The sequence below is a fragment of the Centroberyx gerrardi genome, chromosome 7 (genome assembly GCF_048128805.1).
Source record: "Centroberyx gerrardi isolate f3 chromosome 7, fCenGer3.hap1.cur.20231027, whole genome shotgun sequence".
Taxonomy (NCBI): Eukaryota; Metazoa; Chordata; class Actinopteri; order Beryciformes; family Berycidae; genus Centroberyx; species Centroberyx gerrardi.
Genome location: NC_136003.1, coordinates 27,144,764 through 27,170,220, shown reverse-complemented (window position 1 = coordinate 27,170,220; position 25,457 = coordinate 27,144,764). Strand labels below are relative to the sequence as shown.

Sequence of the window (25,457 nt, the reverse complement as noted above, 5' to 3'; positions counted from 1 at the left end):
CAGCTATTCGAAGGCCCTGTGTAGGACATGGGTGGGGTCCTGTAGGATGGAGTGGGCTTTCCGGAGCGTTAGCTGATCATGCAGTGAGGTCAGAGACCGGAGGATATTTCTGCTTACCCCAAAGGAGTTTAGCTTCCTCAGGAAATACTGACGCTGTTGGCACTTTTTGATGATCGCCTCTGTGTTGGCTTCAAAGTGCAGTTTGTCATCAATGACAGTGCCCAGGTATTTGTACTGGTGTACAGCTTCCACTGGTTCCCCATGAATTATGGTCGCAGTCCTTCCCGCTCCATGCTTGGTGAAATCCATGAACATCTCCTTGGTCTTGGTGACATTCAGCTCCAAACAGGAGCTGTCACACCATTCCACAAACTCACTGAGGACCGGCCCGTGATCTTGAGCAGGGCCTGAGAGCAGGGAAAGGAGCACAGTATCGTCCGCAAACTTCACCAGGTGGCGATTAGGATGGCGGCTTCTGCAGTCATCTGTGTACAAGATGAACAGCAGGGGTGAGAGGACACAGCCCTGGGGGGAGCCAGTCGGAGAGCCTTTTATTAACCAGCACCTTCTGTGTTCTTAGGGTGAGGAAGTCCATGATCCACAGAATTAGCTGGTGATCCAGGTTGAAGCAGTTCATAAGTTTTTTAGCCAGGATGTGGGGTTGTAGGGTGTTGAAGGCAGACGAGAAGTCCGCGAACAGGAGCCGGGCAGATGTGTTTGAGCCCTCTAGGTGTTCATGGACAGAAAAGAAGGTAAAGTACACAGAGTACTTTTTTGACAGAAGTTCAGAGTCCCTATTGACAAATTATTTTATACTAAGACAACTAAATGTAGACAAGTTTGCATCATATGTCATATTGCAGGTATACATCAGGGGACTTGATGAGTGAGTGTACAGTAAATAAACCTGTGCTACCTATTCCTGTGCTTTATGATCGCAGGTCAAAAATCGATTGCAGATAGAAATTTGTAGTTATGTAATTGCTATGTAAAGTTATGTAATTGCACTAATAAAATAGATACATAATTACATACAAATACATAATTTTATGACACTACATAATACCACATTTGACTAAAATATGTACTAAGCATGAATGCAAGCATGAATGAAATGTCACACATGCGTGTTGACATCAGATTGATCTAAATATGATTTTAGAATTAGCAAAAAGGCACAATGTGATTGCTGCCACAAATATTGTCTAATCACTGACTGTGCTACTGTATAATGCAAAGCTTTTTTTCTTTCACTTTCTCCTCCACTGGATCAGATGGAAATTTTATTTCTCTGTGTTTTTTATCTCCTTCTCTGGATAAAATGACATCTCCAGGATAGTTTGGTTCTTCTCTGATGTCAGCAAGCCTTCACACAGGGAGTCATGGATCCTCTGCCATGAGTCCAGCTCAGAGCGCCAAAGTGCAGCTCTGGCTCTGATGCACTGTGAGACTTCACTCTTGCTGCCTTTGGCCAGATTGATGCTGTCTTTGCAGATGAAGAAGATGTCCAAGCCAATGAAAAGGGCATTGAGCGTGATGAAACCAGCTCTGGCTGACTTGGAGAGGGCAAGAGGCCCTTTGGCTACTGCCTGTCCTATGTCTGGGATGTCTGAGGCCACCTTGGGCACATTACGTAATGCTTTACCTTCCTGGACTGCCACCTTGCCAGCACTTGTAATCAGCTCTTCAGTTTTCAACGCCTTCACAGGGGAGGCACAATCAACAATGGAATCAATGCCTTTTCCAATGGTAGTAGCTCTAGAAAGCACCTTGCCTACTCCCAGGGCCACATCCACATTACTCACTTCCATTCTGGTGACTGTTTGACTGGACACCTCCTCTAGACAATCCTGGAGACTCTGTACATCCTCCATAAAGCTCTGGAAGACTTCACTGGCTTTCTTTTGGTGTTTACGATTGACTCCAATCTCTGTGCCTGCAGTGACTGCGCTGTTGACTCCGCTGGTTATTCCCATCCCAGCCCCACTCATGATCAATGCTACAGACACCCCAGCTGTTACAGGGAGTAACGCCAGCCCAACGATGGAAAGCACACCTCCAATCACCCCCACCGAGCTGCCTGCCACACTGGAGATCTTCGCCCCCTTCTTCATCCTGTCGAGTTGGACAGCACTTTCCTCCAGGTCGGTTAGGAACTCAAGCATCCTGGGTTGTCGCTGGCTGAACTCACTGATGAAGCCAGAACTTGACACTTTCTGGAACAAGAACACTAGCCTAAAGTCCTGGTCCATCCTGACAAAGAGAGAAGAGATTGGAGGAAAAATGTAACTAATTTTATTTAATACCAGTGCTTTGACATGTACAGAACCTTGTATCATTATTGAAATATTAGGCAAGCTATCTATTTTATGCTGATTAATAACTGCCAAAGACTTCCAGTGTGATGATATGAAATTGTACACCCCAAAAAGCCACACATGATGAAAATATTAAGAGAATATTTATATATCTTGACTATTGATCTTGCCTCCCCCCTAAAACCTAGCGACCCTGACTGCCGCGACATCCTCCACAACTGTCTCGCAGACATAAAGTCCTGGATGTCTCAAAATGTCTTATAGCTCAGTGACAATAAAGCAGAAATCGTAGTTTTCGGTCCACCTACCGCTACTACTCCAAATGTGAAACCAGTGGCAAGAAATTTAGGGGTATATTTTGATTCCAACCTGACCTTTGACGAGCAGGTGAAGAGGGTAATGCAGTCCTGTTTCTTTCAACTGAGAAACATATCCAAAATCAAACCATTCTAATCTTCTACTGATCTAGAGAAGGTCATTCATGCCTTCATCTTCTCCCATCTTGACTACTGCAACTCCCTCTACTCCTGCCTCAGTCAAAAGTCCCTCTCACTCCTCCAGGAGAATGCTCTGGCAGAATGCAGCTGCAGAGTTTTAACAGCCAGGTGCCAAACATAGAGATCACATCACTCCAATCCTTGCATCCCTCCACTGGCTACTACTAAAGGTGAAAAAGGAAAACTAAAGGTGATCCAGCATTTGCCATTAGAGCCCCTACACTGTGGAACAGCCTGCCAGAGGAAATTAGGCTAGCAAAGTCTGTGTCTTCTTTCAAATCACTTCTCAAGACACACTTCTACAGACTGGCCTTCATGTAATTGTTTAATCCTGTTTTTTATTTTTGTGTTTTTGCCCTGTGCTTTCCACTACTGTCTGTCTTTTGTCTGTAAACTCTGTTTTTAGAAAGGTGCTATACAAATAAAGTTTATTATTATTTTTATTATATATCTTTATATACTGTATATCTATATTTTCTACAAAGTTGTTCTATTGTGGCTTCAAGGAGACTCCTGCTTCTTCCCCATGTTGTTTCTGGCTAAACTGGTGCACAGTCCAGGCTGTTATGGAATGTATTACCATGTTTATGTCTATCAACCTTCCTGGTATTACTTTCCTTTAATTCATCAGCTGAGAAGAAGAAGATGAGCTCTTCCTCATATGCTGTATTAAGCCACAATGCAGCAATTTTCAACCCAAAGCTTAGCATGGCATTTTCAAAACATTGTTTGAAAACAAATTGTTGGGTTTTTCGTACATGTTATCTCTACTTACGAAACATTGTCAGATACACTAGGAGGCTATGGCAGTGATAAATCAGCTTATGGCAGAGATTAACACAAAATGGCTCCAAAATCTTTAAAGAGACTGAGGTCTTAGCTCCTCCTGGGCAAGAAGCTTGACGCCTACAATATAATTTTCTTTAGCTGCATTGAATCAAGATGGACAAATTAACATGACATCTCATGGAAGGATTTATAATTAAATCACTGCATATTATAATAACAACTGCACTTGGTTGGCTTTTTATTCCTACATTTGTGAAAGAACCTTCGCAGTCACCATAGGTAACTACTCTCTACAACTCACATTACCTGTGGTGTACCACAAGGTTCTATTTTAGGTCCAATTTTATTCTCAATTTACATGCTGCCACTTGGCCAAATTATCCAAAGACACAATCTCTTTTCATGGCTACGCGGATGACACACAGATATACCTTCCCCTGAGACCTGGTGACCCAAACAGCCTAGCTGCTGTAGTAGATTGCCTCAATGATATCGACTGTTGGATGGCACAGAATTTTCTTCAGCTCAATAGCTCAAAATCGGAAATCATATTATTCAGTCCCCCAAAAGCTATCGGTCTTATTGAGAGTGGCCTTGGTCTCTGTCTGCAAATGTGAAGCCCGCTGCCAGAAACTTGGGAGTACTATTTGATTCTGATCTAAACATCGAACCACAGATTAAAAAAGTTGTCCAGTCCTGCTTCCTTCAACTGAGAACCATCTCCAGAATCAAACCAATACTATCACACAGCGACCTGGAAAAAGTAATTCATGCCCTAATCTTCTCATGACGAGACTACTGCAACTCCCTCCTTTCTGGCATCAACCAAAAGTCACTCTCTCACCTCCAACTAGTTCAGAGCGCAGCAGCTAGGCTTCTTACTGGTTTTAACAGACGACATCACATCACCCCAATCCTGGCTTCTCTCCATTGGCTCCCTGTTCGGTTTAGAATTGATTTTAAGATTTTACTGATCACTTTTAAAGCACGTTTGGGTCTGGCTCCAACCTACATAACAGATACGTTGACCCCATATGGGCCAGTGCGCAGCCTTAGATCCTCAGGCGGGCCCTTCTGGCCGTTCCAAAGTCTAGGCTTAAAACTAAAGGTGACCGTGTCTTTTCCATCAGGGCCGCTCGGCTCTGGAACGACCTGCCTGAGGAGATAAGGCTAGCAGAATCAGTGACTTCTTTTAAATCACTTCTTAAAACCCATTTTTATAGACTTGCTTTTATGTGATGTCGTCTTTTTATCTTTTATCTTCTATCGTCTTTTTATCATCTTTTCATCATCTTTCTATTGTCTTTTTATTGTCTTTCTATTGTCTTTTTATTGTCTTTCTGTTGTCTTTTTATTGTCTTTCTATTGTCTGTTTACGTCTTTTATCTTTTTATCTTAATTTTATCTTACTTTTATTTAATTTTAACCTCACTGTTTATTTTGGCTTCACCTTACGATTATACCACTATTTACTTAAATGTTGCTCTTTTCCACCTCTGTCCTCCTATAAATGAAAAATATAAATAAATAAATAAATCCTCCTGTTTATTATTGTTTTATTGCTTTTTAAATTCATATTTTGAGTATTCTGCTTTTATTTTGTCTGTCAAAGCACTTTGTAAACTCTGTTTTTAAAGGTGCTATATAAATAAAGTTATTATTATTCATTTGTGGGGGGAAATTCTGACCCCGACGCATTTCAGAACCTCTCATCACCTCGATTGTCAACACTTTGACAAACGATAATCTTGTTTTGTTTGGATTACTTGATGGCAACTAAAGGAAACTTTGGCTCTTGGGTGTCCATAATTTTGTACAGGTCAATTTTATATTTCTTTAATGGAAACTATTTAAACATTAAAATTAAGCTTTTTTGTAATTATGTTTGAAGATATGGTGAAGTATAAACAAAATGTCCCAAAGGATCATGCTGACCAGATTTGCATCACAAGAGCTGGTGACAATAACTGATAACTGTGTTGAAACAAGATCTGGGCCCAACCAGATCATACATGAGTAATGCTTACCTGATTTCAACAAGCTGATTCATATGACAAAGCATACTTTGTATGTCGTCTTCAGACAAATCCACAGCAAGGTGAACCACCGTTTCATTAGTCATCTTCTGCCAGAAGTCACTGATAGAGCTGTGAATGGAAAGATTACAGTTAATTTCTAGATATTGTGTAGTTTCTTTCGTACAATTTGTATATTATTTCAGGGAAAACAATGCATGAACTCAATTCATAGTGCAATAATTTATTGTGCAATAATTCATAGTGTGTATTTTTTATATAGTGTGTATTTATTCATAATGTGTATTTTTATATAGGGTGTATCTATTATTTATTTTTTATGCTGCTTTTTTAATTGCCTTTCTTTGCCTGTTTTTAAAAGCTGACTCAGTGAGTTAGGCACAAGAATTCCAATGTACCTGTACTGTTCTGTAGCCTACCTGTGCAAATGGCAATAAATCTCTTGAACTTAACTGTCAACTTACCTTTTCTCTATCCTCTCACAGATATTCTGGGTGATGCGTATGTATTTGTCCAACTGAAATGCCAGCACTTGCACATTGTGGAGGCTGGGAAGGAAGAAGACACTTGCATCTCTCTTAAACTCGAGGAGCAGCGGGCAGACCAGCCTTGCAGCAGTGAGGACAGCCTGAACACTGTCATGGCTGATCCTTCGGGGCAGCTGTAGGACCCGGTTCTTCTCCATGAACACATGCAGCGAGGTGACCGCCAGCCTCTCCACAGCATCCAGGAAGTAGTCAAGCTTCTCCAAGCCACCCAGAGTATTCTTCAACACAACAGCCAGCTCCTTCTCCAGCTCTTCACGCCTGCTGTCTGCAGTCAGGCTCAGCTTGCTCTTCATGTATTCTAGCAGGGCCTCAGTTCTTTTCTCAGACTTCCTAACATGGTCGAAGCTCAGGTCGATTCTGTCATCCCTGTCTTTGATGTCCATCATCATGTTCACCTCTGTCTCCCTCTCTCGAATCCATTTAGGGAGCCTGTCACTGAATTCTCTCACTGTGTCAATGTGGCTGAGGGTATCTGAGGCGTACCGGCACAAAGCCTCCTGCAGTTCCTCTCTGCAACACAAAACAACATTGATAAATTTACTTTTGAAAACAAAGCTCTAAAACGTGACTCATTTTTGACCTGGACCCTATTTCTCATCTTTTTCCATCTTACCGATTAATTCTGACCAAAATCTCATCAGCTGATTCACTATAGATCTACTTAAGTCTTGCTTGTCCGGCTCAACAATCCAGTCCTATAGGGCCAATGGACTCTCCAAAATGGACTCTCAATCCCAAAAGCACCCAAAGCATGTCTTTTTCAACATATTGATTGGTTGTTACTATCATGTCACACATTTTTCAGTACTTTAAGTTCTTAACAGACAAATATTGTTTGCTAGTGTGTGAAGAAAATCTTGCAAAAGTTTTTTTTTTCTGGACTAAAGTGCTTGGAGTTGGGCCACATATTTTTTCCGGCCTCATAGAGAGAGAGAGAGAGAGAGAGAGAGAGAGAGAGAGAGAGAGAGAGAGAGAGAGAGAGAGAGAGTAATAAAAGCAGTTATATATCAGCATACCCCCGCGCACGCAGCAACTCACCTACCACCAAATTGTTTCGAATTCTGTGGGAAACACTGTTATTACTGAAATGTTACATTCCCGAAAGCAAGGAGAAACGCAATCAAACGAACGGTCATGTACCGAGCTATGCATGAATGGAATTTACTCCCTAGACATATCACACAAGAAAACAGTAAAATTCGATTTAACATTTTAGTAAAACAGCATCTTTTGACTAGAGACGTTGAAAAGATGTAGAAACTAGTTGGCTAAGTTTTGAATAAAATACAAATATGAGTTTGATTGTGTTGATGTGTCTTGTGGCCGCGGAGGGTCTGAGTTTGTGGACCGGGAAACTGGAGTGAAACGGATTTTAGTGAAACTAATTTCATGTATTTTGATTATTGTATTGAATACTAGTGTGAAATGGACCGTATTATGATTTGAAATGTGTGCGACTATTTCATATATTCTGATTATTGAATTGTCAGGAGCTTGTCTTGTCTGTGTGTGTGTGTGTGTGTGTGTGTGTGTGTGTGTGTGTGTGTGTGTGTGTGTGTGTTCTAGTCTTTGTCCTGTTTATTTTGTAATGTTATGCGTAATGATGTAAGTGTAATGTTTGCATTGTCACTATGTAAAGTCTGTTTTGTGGACCCCAGGAAGAATAGCTGCTGCAATGCTGTAGCTAATGGGGATCCTAATAAACTAAACTAAACTAAATTATTACCATTATTCTAATCTAATTTTTTGTTTGATTAGATTTATTATTATCATTATTAAGAGAGAGACTATTGCACCCAAGTTTAACTGTGTAGCCTTAGGTAAAAATGAGTGGATTTCAGTCATTTTTAAAATGCTACACTGAGTAAATAAAACAATCAGTTGAATGAGATACTGACACATTTAAGATGACAACAATCTGTAGACCTAACAAATAGGCTACACATAATAAATACTATAACTCTTTATTTGCTCATATTTTCTTAATCCTGGCTCAGCAGTGGTCTAAAAATTAAAAACATAGCTTACCTGACCACAGACACCTGTCCGCCTCCACTTGGTTTCCTGTCGTCGTCTCCTTGTGGCTTCATCTTATTAGCTGCGTGGATAAAATAAAATAAGTCGAGTTTAGAAATCTTAAGCTTTACAGGCTACAAATCACGTCCTCGTCCGTGAACAGTGAACTGAACATACTCTGAAGTAACTTGGTAAGTGAGACAATCTCCTAAGGAAAAACTTCGGCGGGGGAAAGCTAAGGTATGTTGAGTTTCGTTTTCCTTTCTCCAACATTGAACACCTGACTGTTTACAACCCGTTCAAAGCTCAGCAGTCATTCAAGTTGAGCGCACATGAACGTCCCCAAACAGTGATAAATATGTAGGGAAAGTAAAGTAGGTAATTTCTCTTCCTTTTCTATGATACGCAGAGTTGCGGAAATGTGACGTTTAGGGAGTCGAGGCTGTGCCAACAACTGATGATAAAAGTGATTTTATTGTTTGGCATTCTCTGTAAATAATTTGTATTACTGCATGGTTCAGATTTCAGTGTTTGTTTTATGTTTTATTTACCACGCATTTTTGTTTTTAATGAATCCATTAATTGATCAGTTAGCCTATGCCTGGTGCGCATTTCCTCCTCTTCACTGTCGCTGCAGCACAAAACAACTTTGTCGTTTGATTTCTAAAATGCAACAACAGCCACTCAAAAAGTTGCTTTTGTTACAGCATCTATTTTGTTATTATTTCCCACCAAAAGCACTTCAATGCGCAGACAAGTTGTATCAACTACGACTTTGTAAGTAGAGGTTTACGAGGAGCGCTTCAAGGCAGCATGAACCAGGAAAGCAGGGAATAGCGTGACGTGTGGTGCAGAGTCAACACACAATCGTGCAAATTAATGAGTTTATTACCACCTTTTTACTTTTATGATGTGCCTCACTGCATGTAGCTACACCTGGTATATGTCTAACTCTGATAACTCTGACCTTATTGTAAATAGCGCATGCTTGTAAATGGAATGGAAATAGGACTTTTTTTTATGTTAATTGTAAATGAATCCAGTATACATTTTAAATAATACATTTAAAATTTATGAAATTTTAGTGAGGCCCTAAAATGAATAAGTCCATGTCCCAGTCTTTGCTTCATTCATTTTCTATCTAGTGCTCCTAATTCATGAAATTGTAATTGTTTTTATTCATTTATTAATTTTACTTTGTCACTTTGTACCATTTTGTAACGTATGCATAGTATTATACCCTTTGGTGTGTATATTGTTGCAACAATGTTAACTATCTTGTTTTGTATATTTCTTTGTGTTCATTTAAAAAAAGTAATTTTTACAATTTGGCTGTAAAGTTTACATTTCATCCTGTTTGGGGTTGAACATTTCATTGTCTCAGTTATATAATGTGATGGTTCAAAACGGTTCAGTAGCCCTGAAATAACATGCAACTAGTGACAAAAATTGCACTGTAGGTATGAACAACAGAGGCTGAACATATTTCATATTCAGTGATGGGCGAATGACCCAAAAAAGTAATGAATTATATCCATGTCAACAGAGAGGACACTTTACAGGATTGTGACGATAATCTGATATTTAGAGGGGAGTGATAGGGGCGATAACAAAAGTAACAACTTATTTTTGGATTAGTGACTGTATGGTTACTACTGAAACTGAAATAGTAATTCATTACACTACTTGTGACAAGTAATGATATTTGACACATTACCATGTTACCACCCAACACTGTCTCCGCTTTGAAAGAGCTCTAACAATCACAACTTTTTTTTTTTTTTTTTTTTTAAGTTTTCAAAGCAACATGAGCCAACTAACAGAGAAAGGAGGCCAAATAGTGAGCGCCTGAGTTTCTGAGTTTTATTGGTTAGAAAAACTGCTAATTAATTTAATGTGGTGAGGGGAGCAGTCTGGAAAACCATGACATGCCAAACAGAGGCAAACTGCATCAGCAAAGAGGAACAGCGGTCACAATTCACCAGCAGGGAAAGACAGACACTTTGGTGCTAAACACCACACACCTTGAATCAACACTTCTGTGACACAGTCTCAACAGAAACTGTACATTGACCTTAACAAGTTGGTATTTATGGCAGGGCCGCCATTCAGAAACTACTTGCTTCCAAGACAGATAATCTGCAGTGTAAAGAGAAGAAAACCTCTGAGCAGCGGAGAAAGTAACATCGTCTCATCAGTCGTCTTTTTGTCTTTTTCCTACATCTGGACAGGTTTAAGTTTGGAGAAAGCCAAAGGTATCAATCCATAATGTAATGTCTGTTGCCAAACATGGTGGTGGATCTGTAATGGTATGGCGCCATCTACTGGGAGTCATTTTACAGGACCAGGTGCACCCTAGGGTGCAAACACTGCTCCCACACAATGTTCCCATATTCCAACAGGATAGCGCCCCCAAACACACTGCTAAACAAATTCAAGAGTGGTTTCATGAACAGCAGGATGAAGCCAAACTCCTTCCACGGCCCTGATCAGCAGATCTAAACATCACTGAACCTTCATGGGAAATAGATTTCCACCTCCTTCATCCCTCAAAGAACTGGAGGCTTTCCGTCTCGAAGAAAGCTCCAATATCCACCGCACACAGTTCAGCACCTGGAAGGCGATATTACAAGCAGTGTTGAAGCCCTTCTGGAGGCAAAGGGTGGTCCTTCTCATTATTAGCTACTTGATATTCATCTATTGTTATTTTACAGTGTTTCTGCTATTTTGCCCCTAACTCAGCTCATCCTAACCGTTCTAGGAGGATGATTTAGCCAACAACTCTGTTTTGCTCAGATTATACCTTCCACTTCAAAAGTCTCTTGATCCCCTTCAGTTATCTCACTCTCTCTGAATGGAGCTGACTGGACACCAAATGCCAACCAGTCACTCATAAATCTCAAGCTTTGAAAGGAGTATGATTATTATAATGATGATTGATGAATTCCCTCCTCACTAGGCCTCACAGAAGGGGAGCTCTGCCTTGTGAGGCAAGGCCAGGCTTCAAAAGCCAAATTTGTGGCAGTGGCCATAATTTAACCTGAGTCCAAAACTGATTTTGCAGTTTTTATCACTAAAATGGAAACCAAAGAACAAGCAAAAAATCCCCGCAAACACATTTGGATGTAATATCTAAAAATATTTCACATCAGGGGAGCTTTCAGGATCAGTGTTCCCTCTGTGTGCGTCTGTGCAAAATAGTTTGGTGTCTTACATCTAATAATTTATCACACTGACCAAATAATAATATCTTGTCAGTCATCAGTCATTTCTCCACTTTGTCCCCAGAAATTTAGTGGACATAAGAAAGTTTGGAAATTTGGGTGGCAAATGATATTAGATGCAGGGACTTCACCTTTGCAAAGATGAAATATTGGCCTTTCTCTCACACCATTTCCCTGCATGCTCGTACCACACTTCTGGTAGTGACACATTGCTAAGCTAACAGGATTGGATTGAAAAAGCCCTGTGAATGGGACGGTCATGTCTTCCACTGCCTCTGAAGCAAGCACAATCTGATTCAGCTTGCCTTGTGTGACCTGAGGCTCCCCACTCACTCTGGCATGGATTGTCTACATTATACCCAAAAATGAGCCATGCATATAAGAACTTCAAGCAATATTCCACTTAGTTTTAACATGGGGGTTATTTGGCACTTGACCATCATGAAAACCACCAATATAAACTACTCACCAAGATCGGATGCAGCTGGACGAGTTTGTAGCGTTTGGATTTTTACTTTCCATTCATTTGAATGAGGCCACGAAAAACTGAAAGCCTGAAAACTTACATTTAACATGTTTATGAACATATAAAATTTGGTTTAGGAGACTATTTTTGTAAAGTTGTACAAACTTTACATACTAACAGTAGTAGTTCAATCAGATTAAAATCTGGCAATTCCTCATTCGATTTAAAACGTGGCATCCGGCAGGGTTGCCCAATCTCTGCTTATATTTTCCTACTCACCACCCAGCTTTTATCTTGTCACATTAAATCAAGCAGTCTACAAGGTATTACAGTTGCTGAAAGAGAAATCATCATCAGCCAGTTAGCAGATGATACTACACTACTATACTACACTACTATACTATACTACTACAAGGACTCTTCTCAGGTTCTTCTTGCTCTTGAAGTAATACACGTTTTCTTCAAAGCTTCTGGTCTTTTTAAAAATATAAAGAAATGCAAACTTATGGCAGTGAGGGAGTCAGGATACCTTTTAATTTCCTATGGAGAAAAAAAAGCGCAATATATCAAGAAACCTGTTATAGTGAACAGCTATTAAAAAAAAACTTTAAAAAAAAATCATAAAAAATCAACAATACATGCTTCAGCTCTGTAATTTTCTGAGGTTATCGACCCAAAGAAGACAAATTTCATACACTGGTACCTATACTAAATTATGAAGTCCACCACTTTGTTTTTATTAAAAACTGTAAAACTAATTAAATCTAACTAGTCCCACATACTTTGCACAAATGAGATGAAAATCACTACAGACCATCATTAGACCTGCCCAAATAAAACTATTGTGGGGTTTTTCATTTAATTAAAAAATTGAGCCCACAGCTCATCAAAATGTCTGACTGTAAATGGTACTGTACACAGCCACGGTAAATTGCTGCTTACTCGATGTCCAATCTTCATGTAAAAAATAGAAAATATTTTCCTATCTTGGTAGATGAAACTTACAAAATTAGAGACTTCTAACTCCAAAACAGATTTTTTTTTTTTTAATTATCTGAATTCTGCCTTTATGGAAACCATTGTAGTCAATGGAAAAAAGAGCATCTTTAAACATCAGTTTTTCGCTTATGGAGCATTCACAAATAAATTACAGATATCTCTATGTCTAGATAAAGTACGCAAATTCTCAGAATTTTATCTTGAAAACAGAATATTTGACACTAGTTTGAAATCTGCCTTAATATGGATGGACAGATCTTATCATGCACCCTGCTGGTTGCCTCAGTCATAGTGTGACGCCTCGTCTCTTCAAACCACTAGCTCAACAACTTCATGACTTGCCCTTGATGCCAAAGGTTGTGAGTTTGAGTCCTGGGTGATGCTGGGTAAATGTGATTTCTTTGTTGTAACTCTCTTTTTCCTCTTACGCGGCATCTGCCGACCCCGTCCATGACTGCTTGCAGTCCTCGTTTAGAAGTGTTACTGCCGCATCTTCTACACCTCTCCCCACTCTATAGGCAAACTAAAAGTCAAGTTTGTTCTCTGCATGGTAAACTTTCCTGCTTCGCTATCTTTTCAAATGTCTGTAGTTTAGCCCTCAAAATAAAAGACAGTTAAATGTAAAAATATAGATTCAAACTAATTTATTTGTATTAGGCTAAGTCAAAACCAATAAGCAAGAATTCAGATTAATAATTGTTGTCATAATGATGATGAAAAATACCATAATATTTGGGATTTTTAACTAAAAGGGCGACATACATTTTACTGCACAGCACCATTCTCTTTTCTCTGTGGTGTAATCTATGGTTATGCTTTCCCAATGGGATTTTACTATAACAGGAAATAGGTGCTGTGTCAAACTCAAAGTTGTTGCATTAAATCAAAAGTAGGCATTCAATATAGCCATTCCATGTGCGGCTGTTTATTGAATGTATGCAAGCTGCTATTGTCATGAAGTGGCTGTCAGACTGTGCCTACTGGAATATAGGCAGTAGAATATTAAGCACAGCCACGGGCGTCACTTCATGGACGGGTGTTGCATTTGCCATATCTCAGCCTGAGTGAGTCCAAATTTGACGTAGCTAGTATTTATTATTCTAGAGACCAAACATCAAGCAAATCGCCTTAAATCTAATTTTAAGCGAAATAAGAAAAATCCCATCAGAGAGCATCGGGACCAATGTTCCCTCTAAACTGGTTTAGTGACATATGATCGATAATTTTTCACATTGATCAAATAATATTATCTTGTCAGTCCATAGCCTATGTCTAATAATTCAGCACATTATAATCTTGTTAATGTTGTGGTATGCTGTAATGCCTGACTGCATAATATATTATGCCGGTAGGTGGCAGTGTAACCCTAGACTATATCACCTCAAGGCATATAAACAATTCAGCACCATCGACATCATTAAACCACAGCCTGCTCGGTTATGGTGCCAAAGTCTAAAATCTGGCGCTGTCCATGGTGCCCAAACCGTGTACAAATGGAGACATAAATATTGTAATTTGGCAGTAATTTGGTAGAGTCCAGAAGCGCTACTCGGTGGTTTGTATTCATTATCTGAAGCTGTGAACAAAAGTGAAATTGGCATTGGGCTACTCTTTACAGAAGGCAACGTTAGTTAGCTTCTCCAGATAAATGTACCTTAGCTTTGTATAAACTTTAGGCTCTAAATGGTGCCATTATCTAATCAAACAAAACGAGACAAAGCTTTTGTCAACCAGCTGCTCAGTAATAGATTTACAGATGGAAGTGACAAAATGTCGCCAGAAGTGCAAATAAACCCTTAATGTTTTACATGTCATGTCTTGAATGTCCATGTCTTGATCCTTTGTGTCATGTTGTATACGTATGTGTATGCCACAACAAGTCCTCCAACCCATGGGAGGACAGGCTCGTATGCCAATGCCTACTATCACAAAACAAATTTCCCTGTGGGATAATAAAATATTCTATTCTAAATCACCTAGAGGTTCTATATGAAGCCTTTTTCCACTGTCAGAAAAGTGTCTGAGGTGAAAGAACTTCAAATTGGAAAAGGTCCCTGCATCCCTTGAATAATTTTCCTTGTTTGGATGGCTGTATTTTTAGGTTAACCCTGTTCTGTTTACTGATAGACTGATTCCATTCTTTTTCTAGATGAAGAGAATTGAGGTGTGGAGACGGCTCTAGTGACCAAAGTGGACTGCACCACACACATAGAAACACACCATAACTCCTTTTGACATTCAATAACTTGCTTTTATTAGTGTTCTCTGCCCTTGTATGCTGATTTCTCCTATACATGAGTCAGAAAATGAGTTAGAAAACATAATTTCACTGGTTATCTTTACGATACACATGAACAGCTTAAAGCTACACTAAGCAATTTTTTCTGACCACTAGAGGGTGACAGCAACCGCAACACATTTTGTAAACACACAGCAAAGCTACTGGGTGATGGCAGCCCTTAAGGGACAAACGGTTACAAAAAGGCTAATGGCTAAAATAAACATACCTACAGAGAAATATTGCCGGTTACCAGTCTCACTTTGCCAGATTTTTCTCCCACTGAAGGTTACATGTCCCACAATGACAAGTGAAGAGGCAGGTAGCAAGTTTACTAGTTGAAAACGTTTACTCGCTCGCTTTATCGATTCACCTTTTCTCGGGCCGACTTTGACAATAAGCTTTAGGAAAGAGGTGAAAACAACAACACAGCTGGTTTGCGTGTGTGGCTGTTTGTTCATATTATTACGTCTCACGGAAATCTCCACGTAGCACACGGTAGTTTCAGGATTGGTTACAGGGTCTGAAATCGCTTATTGCAGGTTTAAGACATATGTAGACGTAAAGTGTCAGTGTTGCAAGTTTCTAGGATTCAGAAAAATTCTGTACACATCATCAGTGTTGCTGTGGCAGCTCTGCAGTGTCCCAGATGATCTTCAAATCCATATCGGCCATTCGCTCCTGAAAGATCTGATTGAAACTCTTGCTCTGGGCCACGGTAAAGGAGTTCTTCCAGTCACCGATCTTACCTGCAATAAAAAAATAAAATGTTACACCTCATATCTGTTAATATGTACCTGCAGTTAAGAGGTTACATTACCTTTGCGCATGAAGTCTCCATTCAACTTATCTGGTGGCAGGAACTTGTAATTGGCCTTCGGGTCTTTCTTCATGTTCTTGAATGTACATTTCTCAACAACTTGATCTATGGCTGCCTCACTCAGGTCTTTCCCTAAGAAATTGCACATCTTAATCACTGCTGTCTTCAGATCCTGAAAGAGAAACAAAAGGCTAGTAGAGAAGCAAACGCAATCTTTTTACAACACTGACCAAGAAATGACTCTTTTGATGATTACTACCTCTGGTAAATGACCATGGCCCTTTCACTTCACTACAAAGCATCAAATGGATTTGAAACGCCTGCCTCGCCCGGACTCTTCATGGTAAATACTGGAAACCATGAGTCCTGCCAAGCTAAATCTTACCAAAATCATGTCCTCATATTTCAGGAAAAGGATGTTGTACTGGTCTCTCTTAGCATGCCACTCTCTGATGTGATCAAACCAGGATGCTGCACCAACTGTATAATGACATGACATGCATGTATTATGAGAAGCCGCCTAGGCCAAAATTGAATACTTGCACTTGCACATACATATATACCGGTACTAAGCACTTGCACATACATGCATACTCTCATGCATATACATACATATATACATGCATATACATGCATATATACATACACATGTAAGTATCTATGTATATGAGTGTGAGAATGTATGTACGTGTGTGTGTGTCAGAATGTATTTATGTTTGTGCTTGAGTATGTATATATGTGTGTGCATAACTATGTATGTATGTGTGTGGTTGAGTATGTATGTATCCGGAAGGCACCATACTTTAACCGGAAGTTGCTACCACAAGGTGGCAGTGGCACACCAACTGCCAATAAACATAAAAGGAGTTGAGACACAGGTGGAGGCAAAATGCATACTGCGGTAACGTGAGCCGCCGAGTGCGAAACCATGGTCAAGCAAGCCGCCGTCTGAATTTCGTTGCGCCTAAAGTAGTGTAATTATGATAAGGACGGCCTCTGAGCGAGGCGAAGGTCCTGAAAGATACATACCGTATACGCGTTTTCTTTCATGTTCTTTCTGTGTTCTGTTATGAACATAATGCTGACATCAGTTTGCATTGTACTTTTTCCTCATGTTTGACCTGTTGTAAGTTTTATTTTGCCAATGGGTTATCAGATAAATCCTAAAGATTGCTGTTTCTGATGTCCTCTCTAACAGTATTAAAGTCGAGTCATTCCACTGTAACTGTTTGTGGAAATTGCAAAATAAAATAACCTCTTAGCTCTGTAGGCAGTCTGGTGTGTTTGTTTCATCTATTTTGGGCTTTTTGCAATGTTTCGCGAAAAAACCATGTGACACGGACCTAACAGATTTACGTTTTTTTCGTTTTTAAATTACAAATGAATTACGGATTATCCGATGGTACACGGACCTTTGATGTGGGCCTGTGAATACGAGGAAGCCTGTTGGCCACAACGACAACAGTTAGCAATAGGGACAAAAACGTGCAGCTAGAGTCGGCTGTAGGCTAACGTTACCTCAGCCGGCCAAGACGAGCACCTCGTCTCATTAACCCGGTGCCGTTAGGACGCACGTACTATAATTAAGGTTAGGGGCTAGTGCCACTTGCAGCAAGCTAATGTAGCGTTAGCGCTAGTGCTAGCTAAGGTTAGCTCCTCTGGCTCACTTTGCGGACACATCTCCTTACACGAGACAACCGCAACTGTAACGTGGCAAAACTCGAAAAGTACTTTGTCGAGTCAGGGACTCTTGTCACCATGAATATTTCACTTCTAACGCCAAATGAATGGAAGGGAATTACTGGCTGATGAGATGTAACATTGCACGTTCTGTCTTTGCACCTAGTCTGGTAAGTCTAGTCTTGTAATCAGCTGGGGTTGTGGCAACCTAGAAAACCTGAACAACGACACTACAAGAAATACTACCTCTCTGGAGGTTATAATGTCTTATTTTCCTTGAGACTGTGTTTCAACTACATAGTAATTATTGAGGCTGTAGTTTGTGGTAATGTAGTTTTGGATTGCAGAGATTTCAGAGTTGGCTCTTCAGCTGTCCCCTTTGTTCCTCCACAACCTAGCCTGACCTCCCCACCTATCAAGAGACCATCCAGGAGACCCGTCTTGACCTAACGGAGGAAGAGGATGAGGAGGACCCTGGGTCTGCTTAGCCGACCCCCTGAGCCAACTTTCAGTATGTTTACCAACACACATTTTTATTGCACACACAAAACTTTGTAAATATGAAAATTCAATAAATATACAAATGTTATAAAGTATAAACTATAGTATAAAGTAATCTATAAATGAAAATTGCAAATTTGCTACACACTAGTATGTGATGTACACTCTTGTAATGGAACTGATAATTTCTGTGTTTCTGTTACTCCACAGATTACGTCGATGAGTTGATGGACCTCATCTTTGATCACGTGTTCCAGGACCCTGCACCTCATGTGAGCCAGGTTTTGAAGATCCCCATCCCAGAAGACCTGTGCGCCCAGTCTGACAGGCCAGCCAAGGAGGACGTCATTGCAGCTACGTGTCTCGGTTCAATCAAGAGGCAGTCTGAACCCGAAGTAGCTGGCAGCATCAGGGAGCTCACGGTGTATGCACAGCACCACACACACTGGTATCACTACTCTGACCCTGCGACCTAGAAAGCCCCAGCACTAGCTGACAAAGGATCTGTAGGCTAGACACTGAGGCAGCAGGAAGCAGGCTTATATTAGAGACAGGCCTTTATTTCTAATTCCCTCTGTTTGATAAGTATATTTGCTCATATTTTAGTACGAAGCCTCCTTGTTTTCTGATCTGCTTCTGTTGGGGTACGTTAGATAGACGTTTTTTTGTTACTGCAATGCATTACGATAATTACGGTAATCGACGACGGCATGCTCCAGAGACTTCCGCCGGCCGAGCCATCTTGTGGCACTTGTACGTTACTACAAACTACAGTTACAAACAGGCAGCAGGAGTTTACCGGTATCCACCGTTGTTTGCATGTAAGCTGAAGCTAACTGAAGCTAACTGAACCTGGGCGCCGATGTGTTCCCGGTGATCTGGCTGAGACGGGTCACCGGGTGTCCGGGGCTTGGATCGGGAGGATCAGTGCGGGCCGTGGGCGCGGTGGAGAGGCAGCGGTGGAGAGAGGAGACGGACACGGTCCAGCCATGTACTAGGTTTTGAACTAGTCTTGTTTCCTTTGTTTTTTCCCCCGGCCTGTATTTGAGGCCGGCCTTTATTTGTTCGTGTCGACCACGGCCCCGGCCATTATCGGAGACCCGGCTTTTAATTGACTACCAGCCACTATTAGAGGAAATACGGTAGTCTCTTCTTTTGTTGTTTTGGTTATCTGGCATGAGATCAGGTTGTAGTTGGGTGTGTTCCACGAATACATAACAGATAACTAAAAACATCAAATTATACAAAATTATAAATATTTTTGTGATTCATACTGCACTACTTTATTACACTGTAGTAACTGCTACAGTGGAACACTCCCCTGTGTAAACTCACAGATGTAGATTTTGTAACATAACAGCACCCCATTATGGTCCTGCACAAGCAGTATTATGTTTCTACATGTGCCTTTTTAATGCCTTTTCTATAATAAAATAATTTTATTCTGTATGAACAGTCAGTGCTGTGGTTACTTTTTGGTTTCACGTTTAATTTACATGGGTGTGTAAAGGGAAAAAAATATATAATCCCACACACACTGTCTACACTTACATGGTGCTTTATTACATTTCAAGATTCAAGATTCAATAATTTTATTGCCATGTCAACATAATTGATAGGAATTTGTCTTGGTTCACTCTCCTACAACAACAAAGCAATAGCAGCACACAATATACACAGTAAAACAGTAAACAGCAATATACAACACACAGAATTTACATTTACGGCACAATACCCAGAAAACAGTACGTTATCCAGCAAAAACTAAAGTAAAGTGCATACCGTGTTAAAGTGCTAGGTTAAGTGCATTTAGAGATAATCAGTGCAAGTTCACATGCCTGATGGCTTAGAGGTAGGTGCTATCCCTGAAGCGAGATGTTCTACACTTAATGCTCCTGTATCTTCTACCTGATGGGAGGAGATGAAAGAGGTAATATGCCGGATGAGAGGGATCTATGGTGATATTTTTAGCCTTCCTGATTATTCTGGTAGATAATCAATGACTGAAATGTAATAAAGCACCATGCAAGTGTAGACAGTGTGTGTGGGATTATATTACTTTTTCAGTAACGTTTGTCCTATGCCCCTGTCATTAAAAGACTTTTAGGTGTGCTACAGTTGTTTCTCTACATGGATGTGTATTAAAGTATAACAACACACAGTTATTTTACTCAAATGTATTGTCATGTACAGTATTATCCAAAGTCACATGTTGGCCATATTATTTGGCAAATCAATGAATGCACAGAATGCCTAAAAGAAACTTACTGCTCTATACCTCTAAGCTGTAAGGGCCCATAGTCTGCTTTATAAATGTTCATTGCATTCTGTAGTGAGAACACATTCAAACATACAGGCTCCAGACCAGGATGATCAACATGCATGTAGGTGGATCCTGAAGCTGATTCATTCTTCTGGTAACCTAAGGAATGAGACAGGGTAACTGTTATTGAATTTTGCTAGCTTTATAAGAACATTACACTGACAATGACGTTTATATTATATGTTTATCATTTAGCACAGACAATTTAGAGTAGATGTGAGTACTGTACAAACTAATGTAACATACGACATAAACAATAAAGGTGTCAACTCTAAAAGAGGTAAGATATGCACAGGGGGAATGACCAGCAGGCCTACATGAGATGCAGTTTTTGAATATTTCAGCTACAGCTCTAAAACGGTTGAGCTGTAGCTGAATAACAATGGCATAAATTATGACAGTCGTATGTCCAAATGGTAGATAGCATGGGACATAACCATATGTTTGCCGGTGTCGTGACAGTATTTGTATCCCCTGAAGAAGAGTTCTTCTTTTGCGTCTTCACATCAATTTGATGTAATTGAATGTAATAACTACATAATGTCTGGTGTGGATTTGTTTCCTATCGCTGGCCAGTACAACGGCAATTGTAAGACATTTCATGGAATAACAATACAGCAGCTATCCAAGTAGCCAGCAAAAAGCTACCGACACCTACTGTGTTGACGAGCTTACTAGACAACCTCAAACCACAGGCACCGGTGAACATCAGGCTAAAAATGAATCAAACAAACCATACGGTATAGTTACCGTGCGAGACACTCCGGCAGGCAACGTTAGATATCGTTTTTATGGGATATAAATTTGTCCGCTATGGCTATCCAGAAAGACCACATAGCCGACGCAACCACATACACACACGCGGTGAGAAAGTACGAAAACAGTGAAATTTCAACCTACCATTCAGAGACATCCTGCTGTAACCGTGTCTGTAAAACTTCGGCAGCTGCCTCCTCTTGTTCGGTTGACAGATTCCGCCTCAAAAATGTACAGTTTTACATGTTCTGTCACGGAGTTTTCTTCTACAAGGAGCTGCCATGTTGGTTTTGGAGTTTTTCCGCGTCTGCACCCTCCCCCCTCACCCAGCCAATCAGGTGGCCAGTCAGAGCAGCGCCTCATTATCAGAGCATCCCCGCCCACTCAGAACAGCGCATAGTTAATGAGGGGAGAAACTGAGAGGATGGAGAGGCTCCACAGAGCCTGGATTTGTGTGTTTTTTTGCAACAGAATTCATAACCTTGTTTTAAAGACCACTGAGAAATGTTTTAAACAGCTAAAAAGAGCATAATATGGGACCTTTAATGAAATCTTGCATGATACGTTCACAGCTCGATCTTCTTCTGTTGAGTTTTATGGCGGTTGGCATCCATAAGTGTTGCATTACCGCCATCTGCTGGATTGTAATAGCTTCACAGTGCAAACTCATAGCTCGATCAAAGAGAGCTTGATTGACTGGTTGAGCCTGCTGGGTCTGTAATACTGTTCATTCACCAATCAGAGGCTTTAACCCGCCCCTGACTTTTGATGGATGAAGTTGACAGATTTATTTATTTTGCTGCAGCAAGTTACACTATGGATAAATGAAAGTATATATAAATAAATAAATAAAATTAGAAATAGATAAATAAATGTGTTAATAAATGAATAAATTAATTAATTAATTAATATACGAATGAATAAATAAATATACAAATGTGTAAATATATAAATACATATATAAATGAATAAATAAATAAATAAATACACAAATAAATTTAACATTTATATATTTAATGTCTCATTTAATTTGTGATTTATTTATTTATGGTGACAATTAAGCATTAAATCACATAATTATTTATTTATTCATTTATTTAAGCATTTTATTATATAATTATATATTTATTAAGCATTCAATTATATAATTATTTATTTATTCATTGATTTAAGCATTTTATTATATAATTATATATTTATTCATTTATTTAAGCATTTAATTATATAATTTGTATTTATATATTTTGTTTCGGCCCTTAAAACCCTCCATACATCTGGGGGCGCGCTTTACTTCCGCCTTCCGTTTATACTGAGATGCCTTCCGTTTATACTGAGATCACTCATACATCTACATGTGAGAAACTCACACATGCATATGAAACACTCATATATATGAAATACTTGTACATATATGTATACTTTTAATTTACGCATTCATGTACAAGGGTTTAACGTATGCATGCAGAGGTGTTATATGCAGTAGTTTCATATATGTACTAGGCTATGTACAAGTGTTTCACCAATGTATATGCAAGTGTTTCACGTGTGTGTGTGTGAGTGTTTCAGATACATATGTATAAATGTTTCACTTGTAATGTGCAAGCGTTTCATATGTGTGCGTGTGGATATACAGGAGTATATGTGTAGGCTAGGCTATGTGTGAGTGTTTCACATATGAATGTACAAATGTTTCACTTGTGTATGTGTGAGTGTTTCACCTGTGTGTGTGTGTGTGAGTACACAGAGTATATGTATTAGACCCTCCAGGATTCCGCGATTCTGCGATCGCAGAATTTACCAAGGAAAATAGGTCCACCCGCGGAATATGCGTTCGTCTGCGGAAAAAGCAGCATTCACTCTCAAAAACATGATTTTTTCAAAATTACCACTAGATATCACTAGGGTATAGGCCCTTTTCACATTGTCATGTTAACAGCTTCCGAATTGAGAAACAGGTGTATTACAACTTCCTGTTGCCAGCTCCTTCACTAAATCGCTCCACAACCTGCCCAAAATTAACATTGGTGAAGGACAAAGACTATTTTTATTGACTCCTGGATCTAAACTAGAGAAAAGGCTACAAGTTCCCTCTTCGATTATAAAGGTGAGTTTTAGTTTCAGTTTCCCCTCGTCAGCTGTCATCTCTTGACCTAATTTGCATAACGTTACATTATGGGGCTCATTCATAAAACTTACCGGCAGGTTTAGCGTGACGTTAGGGCAGATACCGTCATGGTGTTTTCTCATTCATAAACGTGAAATACCGGGACGTTATTTGCATTACTGTTCTCCCCGTACTTCCACCCTTTTTGATCATTTACATATTGTGAAAGCGTCCCATAAACTTTTTAGCAGCTGCTGGAGTGAAGCAGAGCTGAAGTATTTAAGAAAGAGAACGCTGCACATTGCTGCCACTGCTCCCATATATTTATTTTACAGTGGTTCATTTTTTCATTCCATCTTATTAATGTTTACACATGTGGAGGTTCAACCCTCTTATTTTTCAAGAGTTCCACAGTAGGAGTTTAGAAGGAGCATGTTTATTTTATGAATTTATTACATTTCCGTTTTAACTGGATTGATGAATAAATATGTATTTTTCAGAATAACTGATCATTTATAGCTGTTTTTCCTAATGTCCGTGGAATATCGTAGAATAATTATTTCTAGCCGCAGAATTACCTCGGAATTTGGGATTTTTTCCCGCGGAATCCTGGAGGGACTAATGTAGTATGTGTGTGTTTCATATGTGTATATAGGAGCATAGTTTGCAATATGGCCTATGCGGCTCCTCATAATACCGAGACTGTTCTTGTATGCATATCTCAACACAATTCCCATTTCTACATGGTAAATCGAAAATAAACAACTCTTTTATTGTGCTTGTCTAATATATACAGCAGATGAGATTAGAGGAGAGCAATCACTTCACGGTGCCCCCATACAATGTAAACTGACTATCATGTAGAGCTGAGGTACCTTAACCTTACCCTTCCCCACCAGATAGTGCTCCAAAAAGTCCTCAAAACTCTTTGGGGTCTCCATGTGGGCACAGACGCTGCAGAAGTGGAAATAGGAGACGACGACGTCCTTTGGGTTCCGCATCACATAGATAATCTGCCATAAAAAAAACAAATAAAAAAAAACAATCAGCTCAGAGCTACGCCTGATACATGTGGAAAGAAAGTCACCCCAAACTCCATTCAAATATCTGTCTGTTTAACGCTGCGTCGATTTTCGGCAAACGTACCGTAGAACTTGAATCAATAACGTTATCTTTTCTGAATCGACAGCGTCTTCTGGTAAATTCGGCATACATGTGATCCACCAAACAGCAGTTACTTCAATAAAATGTAAATGTTTAGGATTCACTTCGCACTGCTCGCTGCTGCCCACTTTTGAAATCGTAAAATTCAAACCAGTTACAAAAGTGAAAATCTTACTCAATTAAGTGCTGTTTGGTGGACTGCATGTACACCGAATTGACAGGCGACTCCTAACGATTCAGAAAAGGTGTTAAGTCATGATCTATAATGTATAGGTTAGCCGATAACCAAAGCAACAGTAAGCCTGATTTCTGAAAGGAGTCGGGCGGTGCTTTCTCGTCGTATAGTGCGGCATTAGCCAGGAACCGGGGTAGATAAGGCAGCGATACAGTAGGCTATAGATCGCAATCTGTTACCTTTGCCCTCTTGTCCTTCAGTCCTTGAGGCATGAGAGCCGGGGTGAGGTGAGAGGTGAAAAGCCGCGGGGAAGGTCGGAGAGAGAAGGAGTCTTCACGACCCTCCGTGTACTCCAGCCATGGCATCTGCTCCAAGTTGTTGGGATAAGCAACAAGATCTTTCTCTAACTCAGAGATGGAGATGATGATGTTTTGAGTCCATATGGTGCCTGTGTCAGGATGTATGAAAAGCTTTGAAAACATTGTAAGGGATCCCTGAATATTAAAAAAAAAAACCTAATAAAAGTGAGGGGACCCAGGACAAAAATTGCGAGTGCAACAAATGATGGATAGCCTATTTGAAGAATTGTTTCACTCACCTGACTTTGGATAAGTGACAAGGAATGTGTCACTGTCACGGATCTCAAAGCTCTGGAGTGAATCAATGTATTCTGCAGTGGTGAGGCCAAGAAAAAAATTGTAGTTCTTATACCTGCAAAGGTAGTCGGTGATCTGCTCCATTGGTCTTCTGAATCGGACAAAAA

The 25,457-nt window shown here is 39.9% G+C and overlaps 2 protein-coding genes across 3 annotated transcripts in view; both read right to left on the bottom strand.

Moving 5' to 3' along the window:
* Positions 1 to 1,260: 1,260 nt before the first annotated feature.
* Positions 1,261 to 25,457, bottom strand: part of LOC139918286 (uncharacterized) — a 46,227-nt gene continuing 22,030 nt past the window's right edge. Inside the window, exons 2-5 of one of the 2 annotated variants that reach the window (XM_078284651.1) lie at positions 8,217 to 8,371; positions 6,105 to 6,698; positions 5,632 to 5,751; positions 1,261 to 2,253 (exon numbers count right to left, since the gene is read on the bottom strand). In XM_078284651.1, the coding sequence (XP_078140777.1) occupies positions 1,284 to 2,253; positions 5,632 to 5,751; positions 6,105 to 6,698; positions 8,217 to 8,278 (1,746 nt within the window). In that variant the 5' untranslated portion in view covers positions 8,279 to 8,371 and the 3' untranslated portion in view covers positions 1,261 to 1,283. Of the gene's footprint in view, positions 2,254 to 5,631; positions 5,752 to 6,104; positions 6,699 to 8,216; positions 8,454 to 25,457 lie in introns of those variants that run through there. The other variant, XM_071907607.2, reaches the window with a different exon arrangement.
* On the bottom strand, positions 15,784 to 25,434 carry LOC139908951 (amine sulfotransferase-like). The gene is made up of 6 exons (XM_078284840.1): positions 25,293 to 25,434; positions 24,934 to 25,142; positions 24,242 to 24,368; positions 16,377 to 16,471; positions 15,992 to 16,163; positions 15,784 to 15,920 (listed from the first exon to the last, which is right to left on the bottom strand). The coding sequence occupies exons 1-6, from the start codon at positions 25,432 to 25,434 to the stop codon at positions 15,787 to 15,789; spliced, it is 879 nt and encodes a 292-aa protein (XP_078140966.1). The 3' UTR covers positions 15,784 to 15,786.

Coding starts and splice junctions, on each gene's coding strand:
- LOC139908951 (XM_078284840.1), bottom strand. CDS start 25,434: ATGGAGCAGATCACCGACTACCTTTGCAGGTATAAGAACTACAATTTT. Junction 25,143..25,292: donor TGTCACTTATCCAAAGTCAG/GTGAGTGAAACA, acceptor ATCCTGACACAG/GCACCATATGGACTCAAAAC. Junction 24,369..24,933: donor TGAAGGACAAGAGGGCAAAG/GTAACAGATTGC, acceptor TTTTTATGGCAG/ATTATCTATGTGATGCGGAA.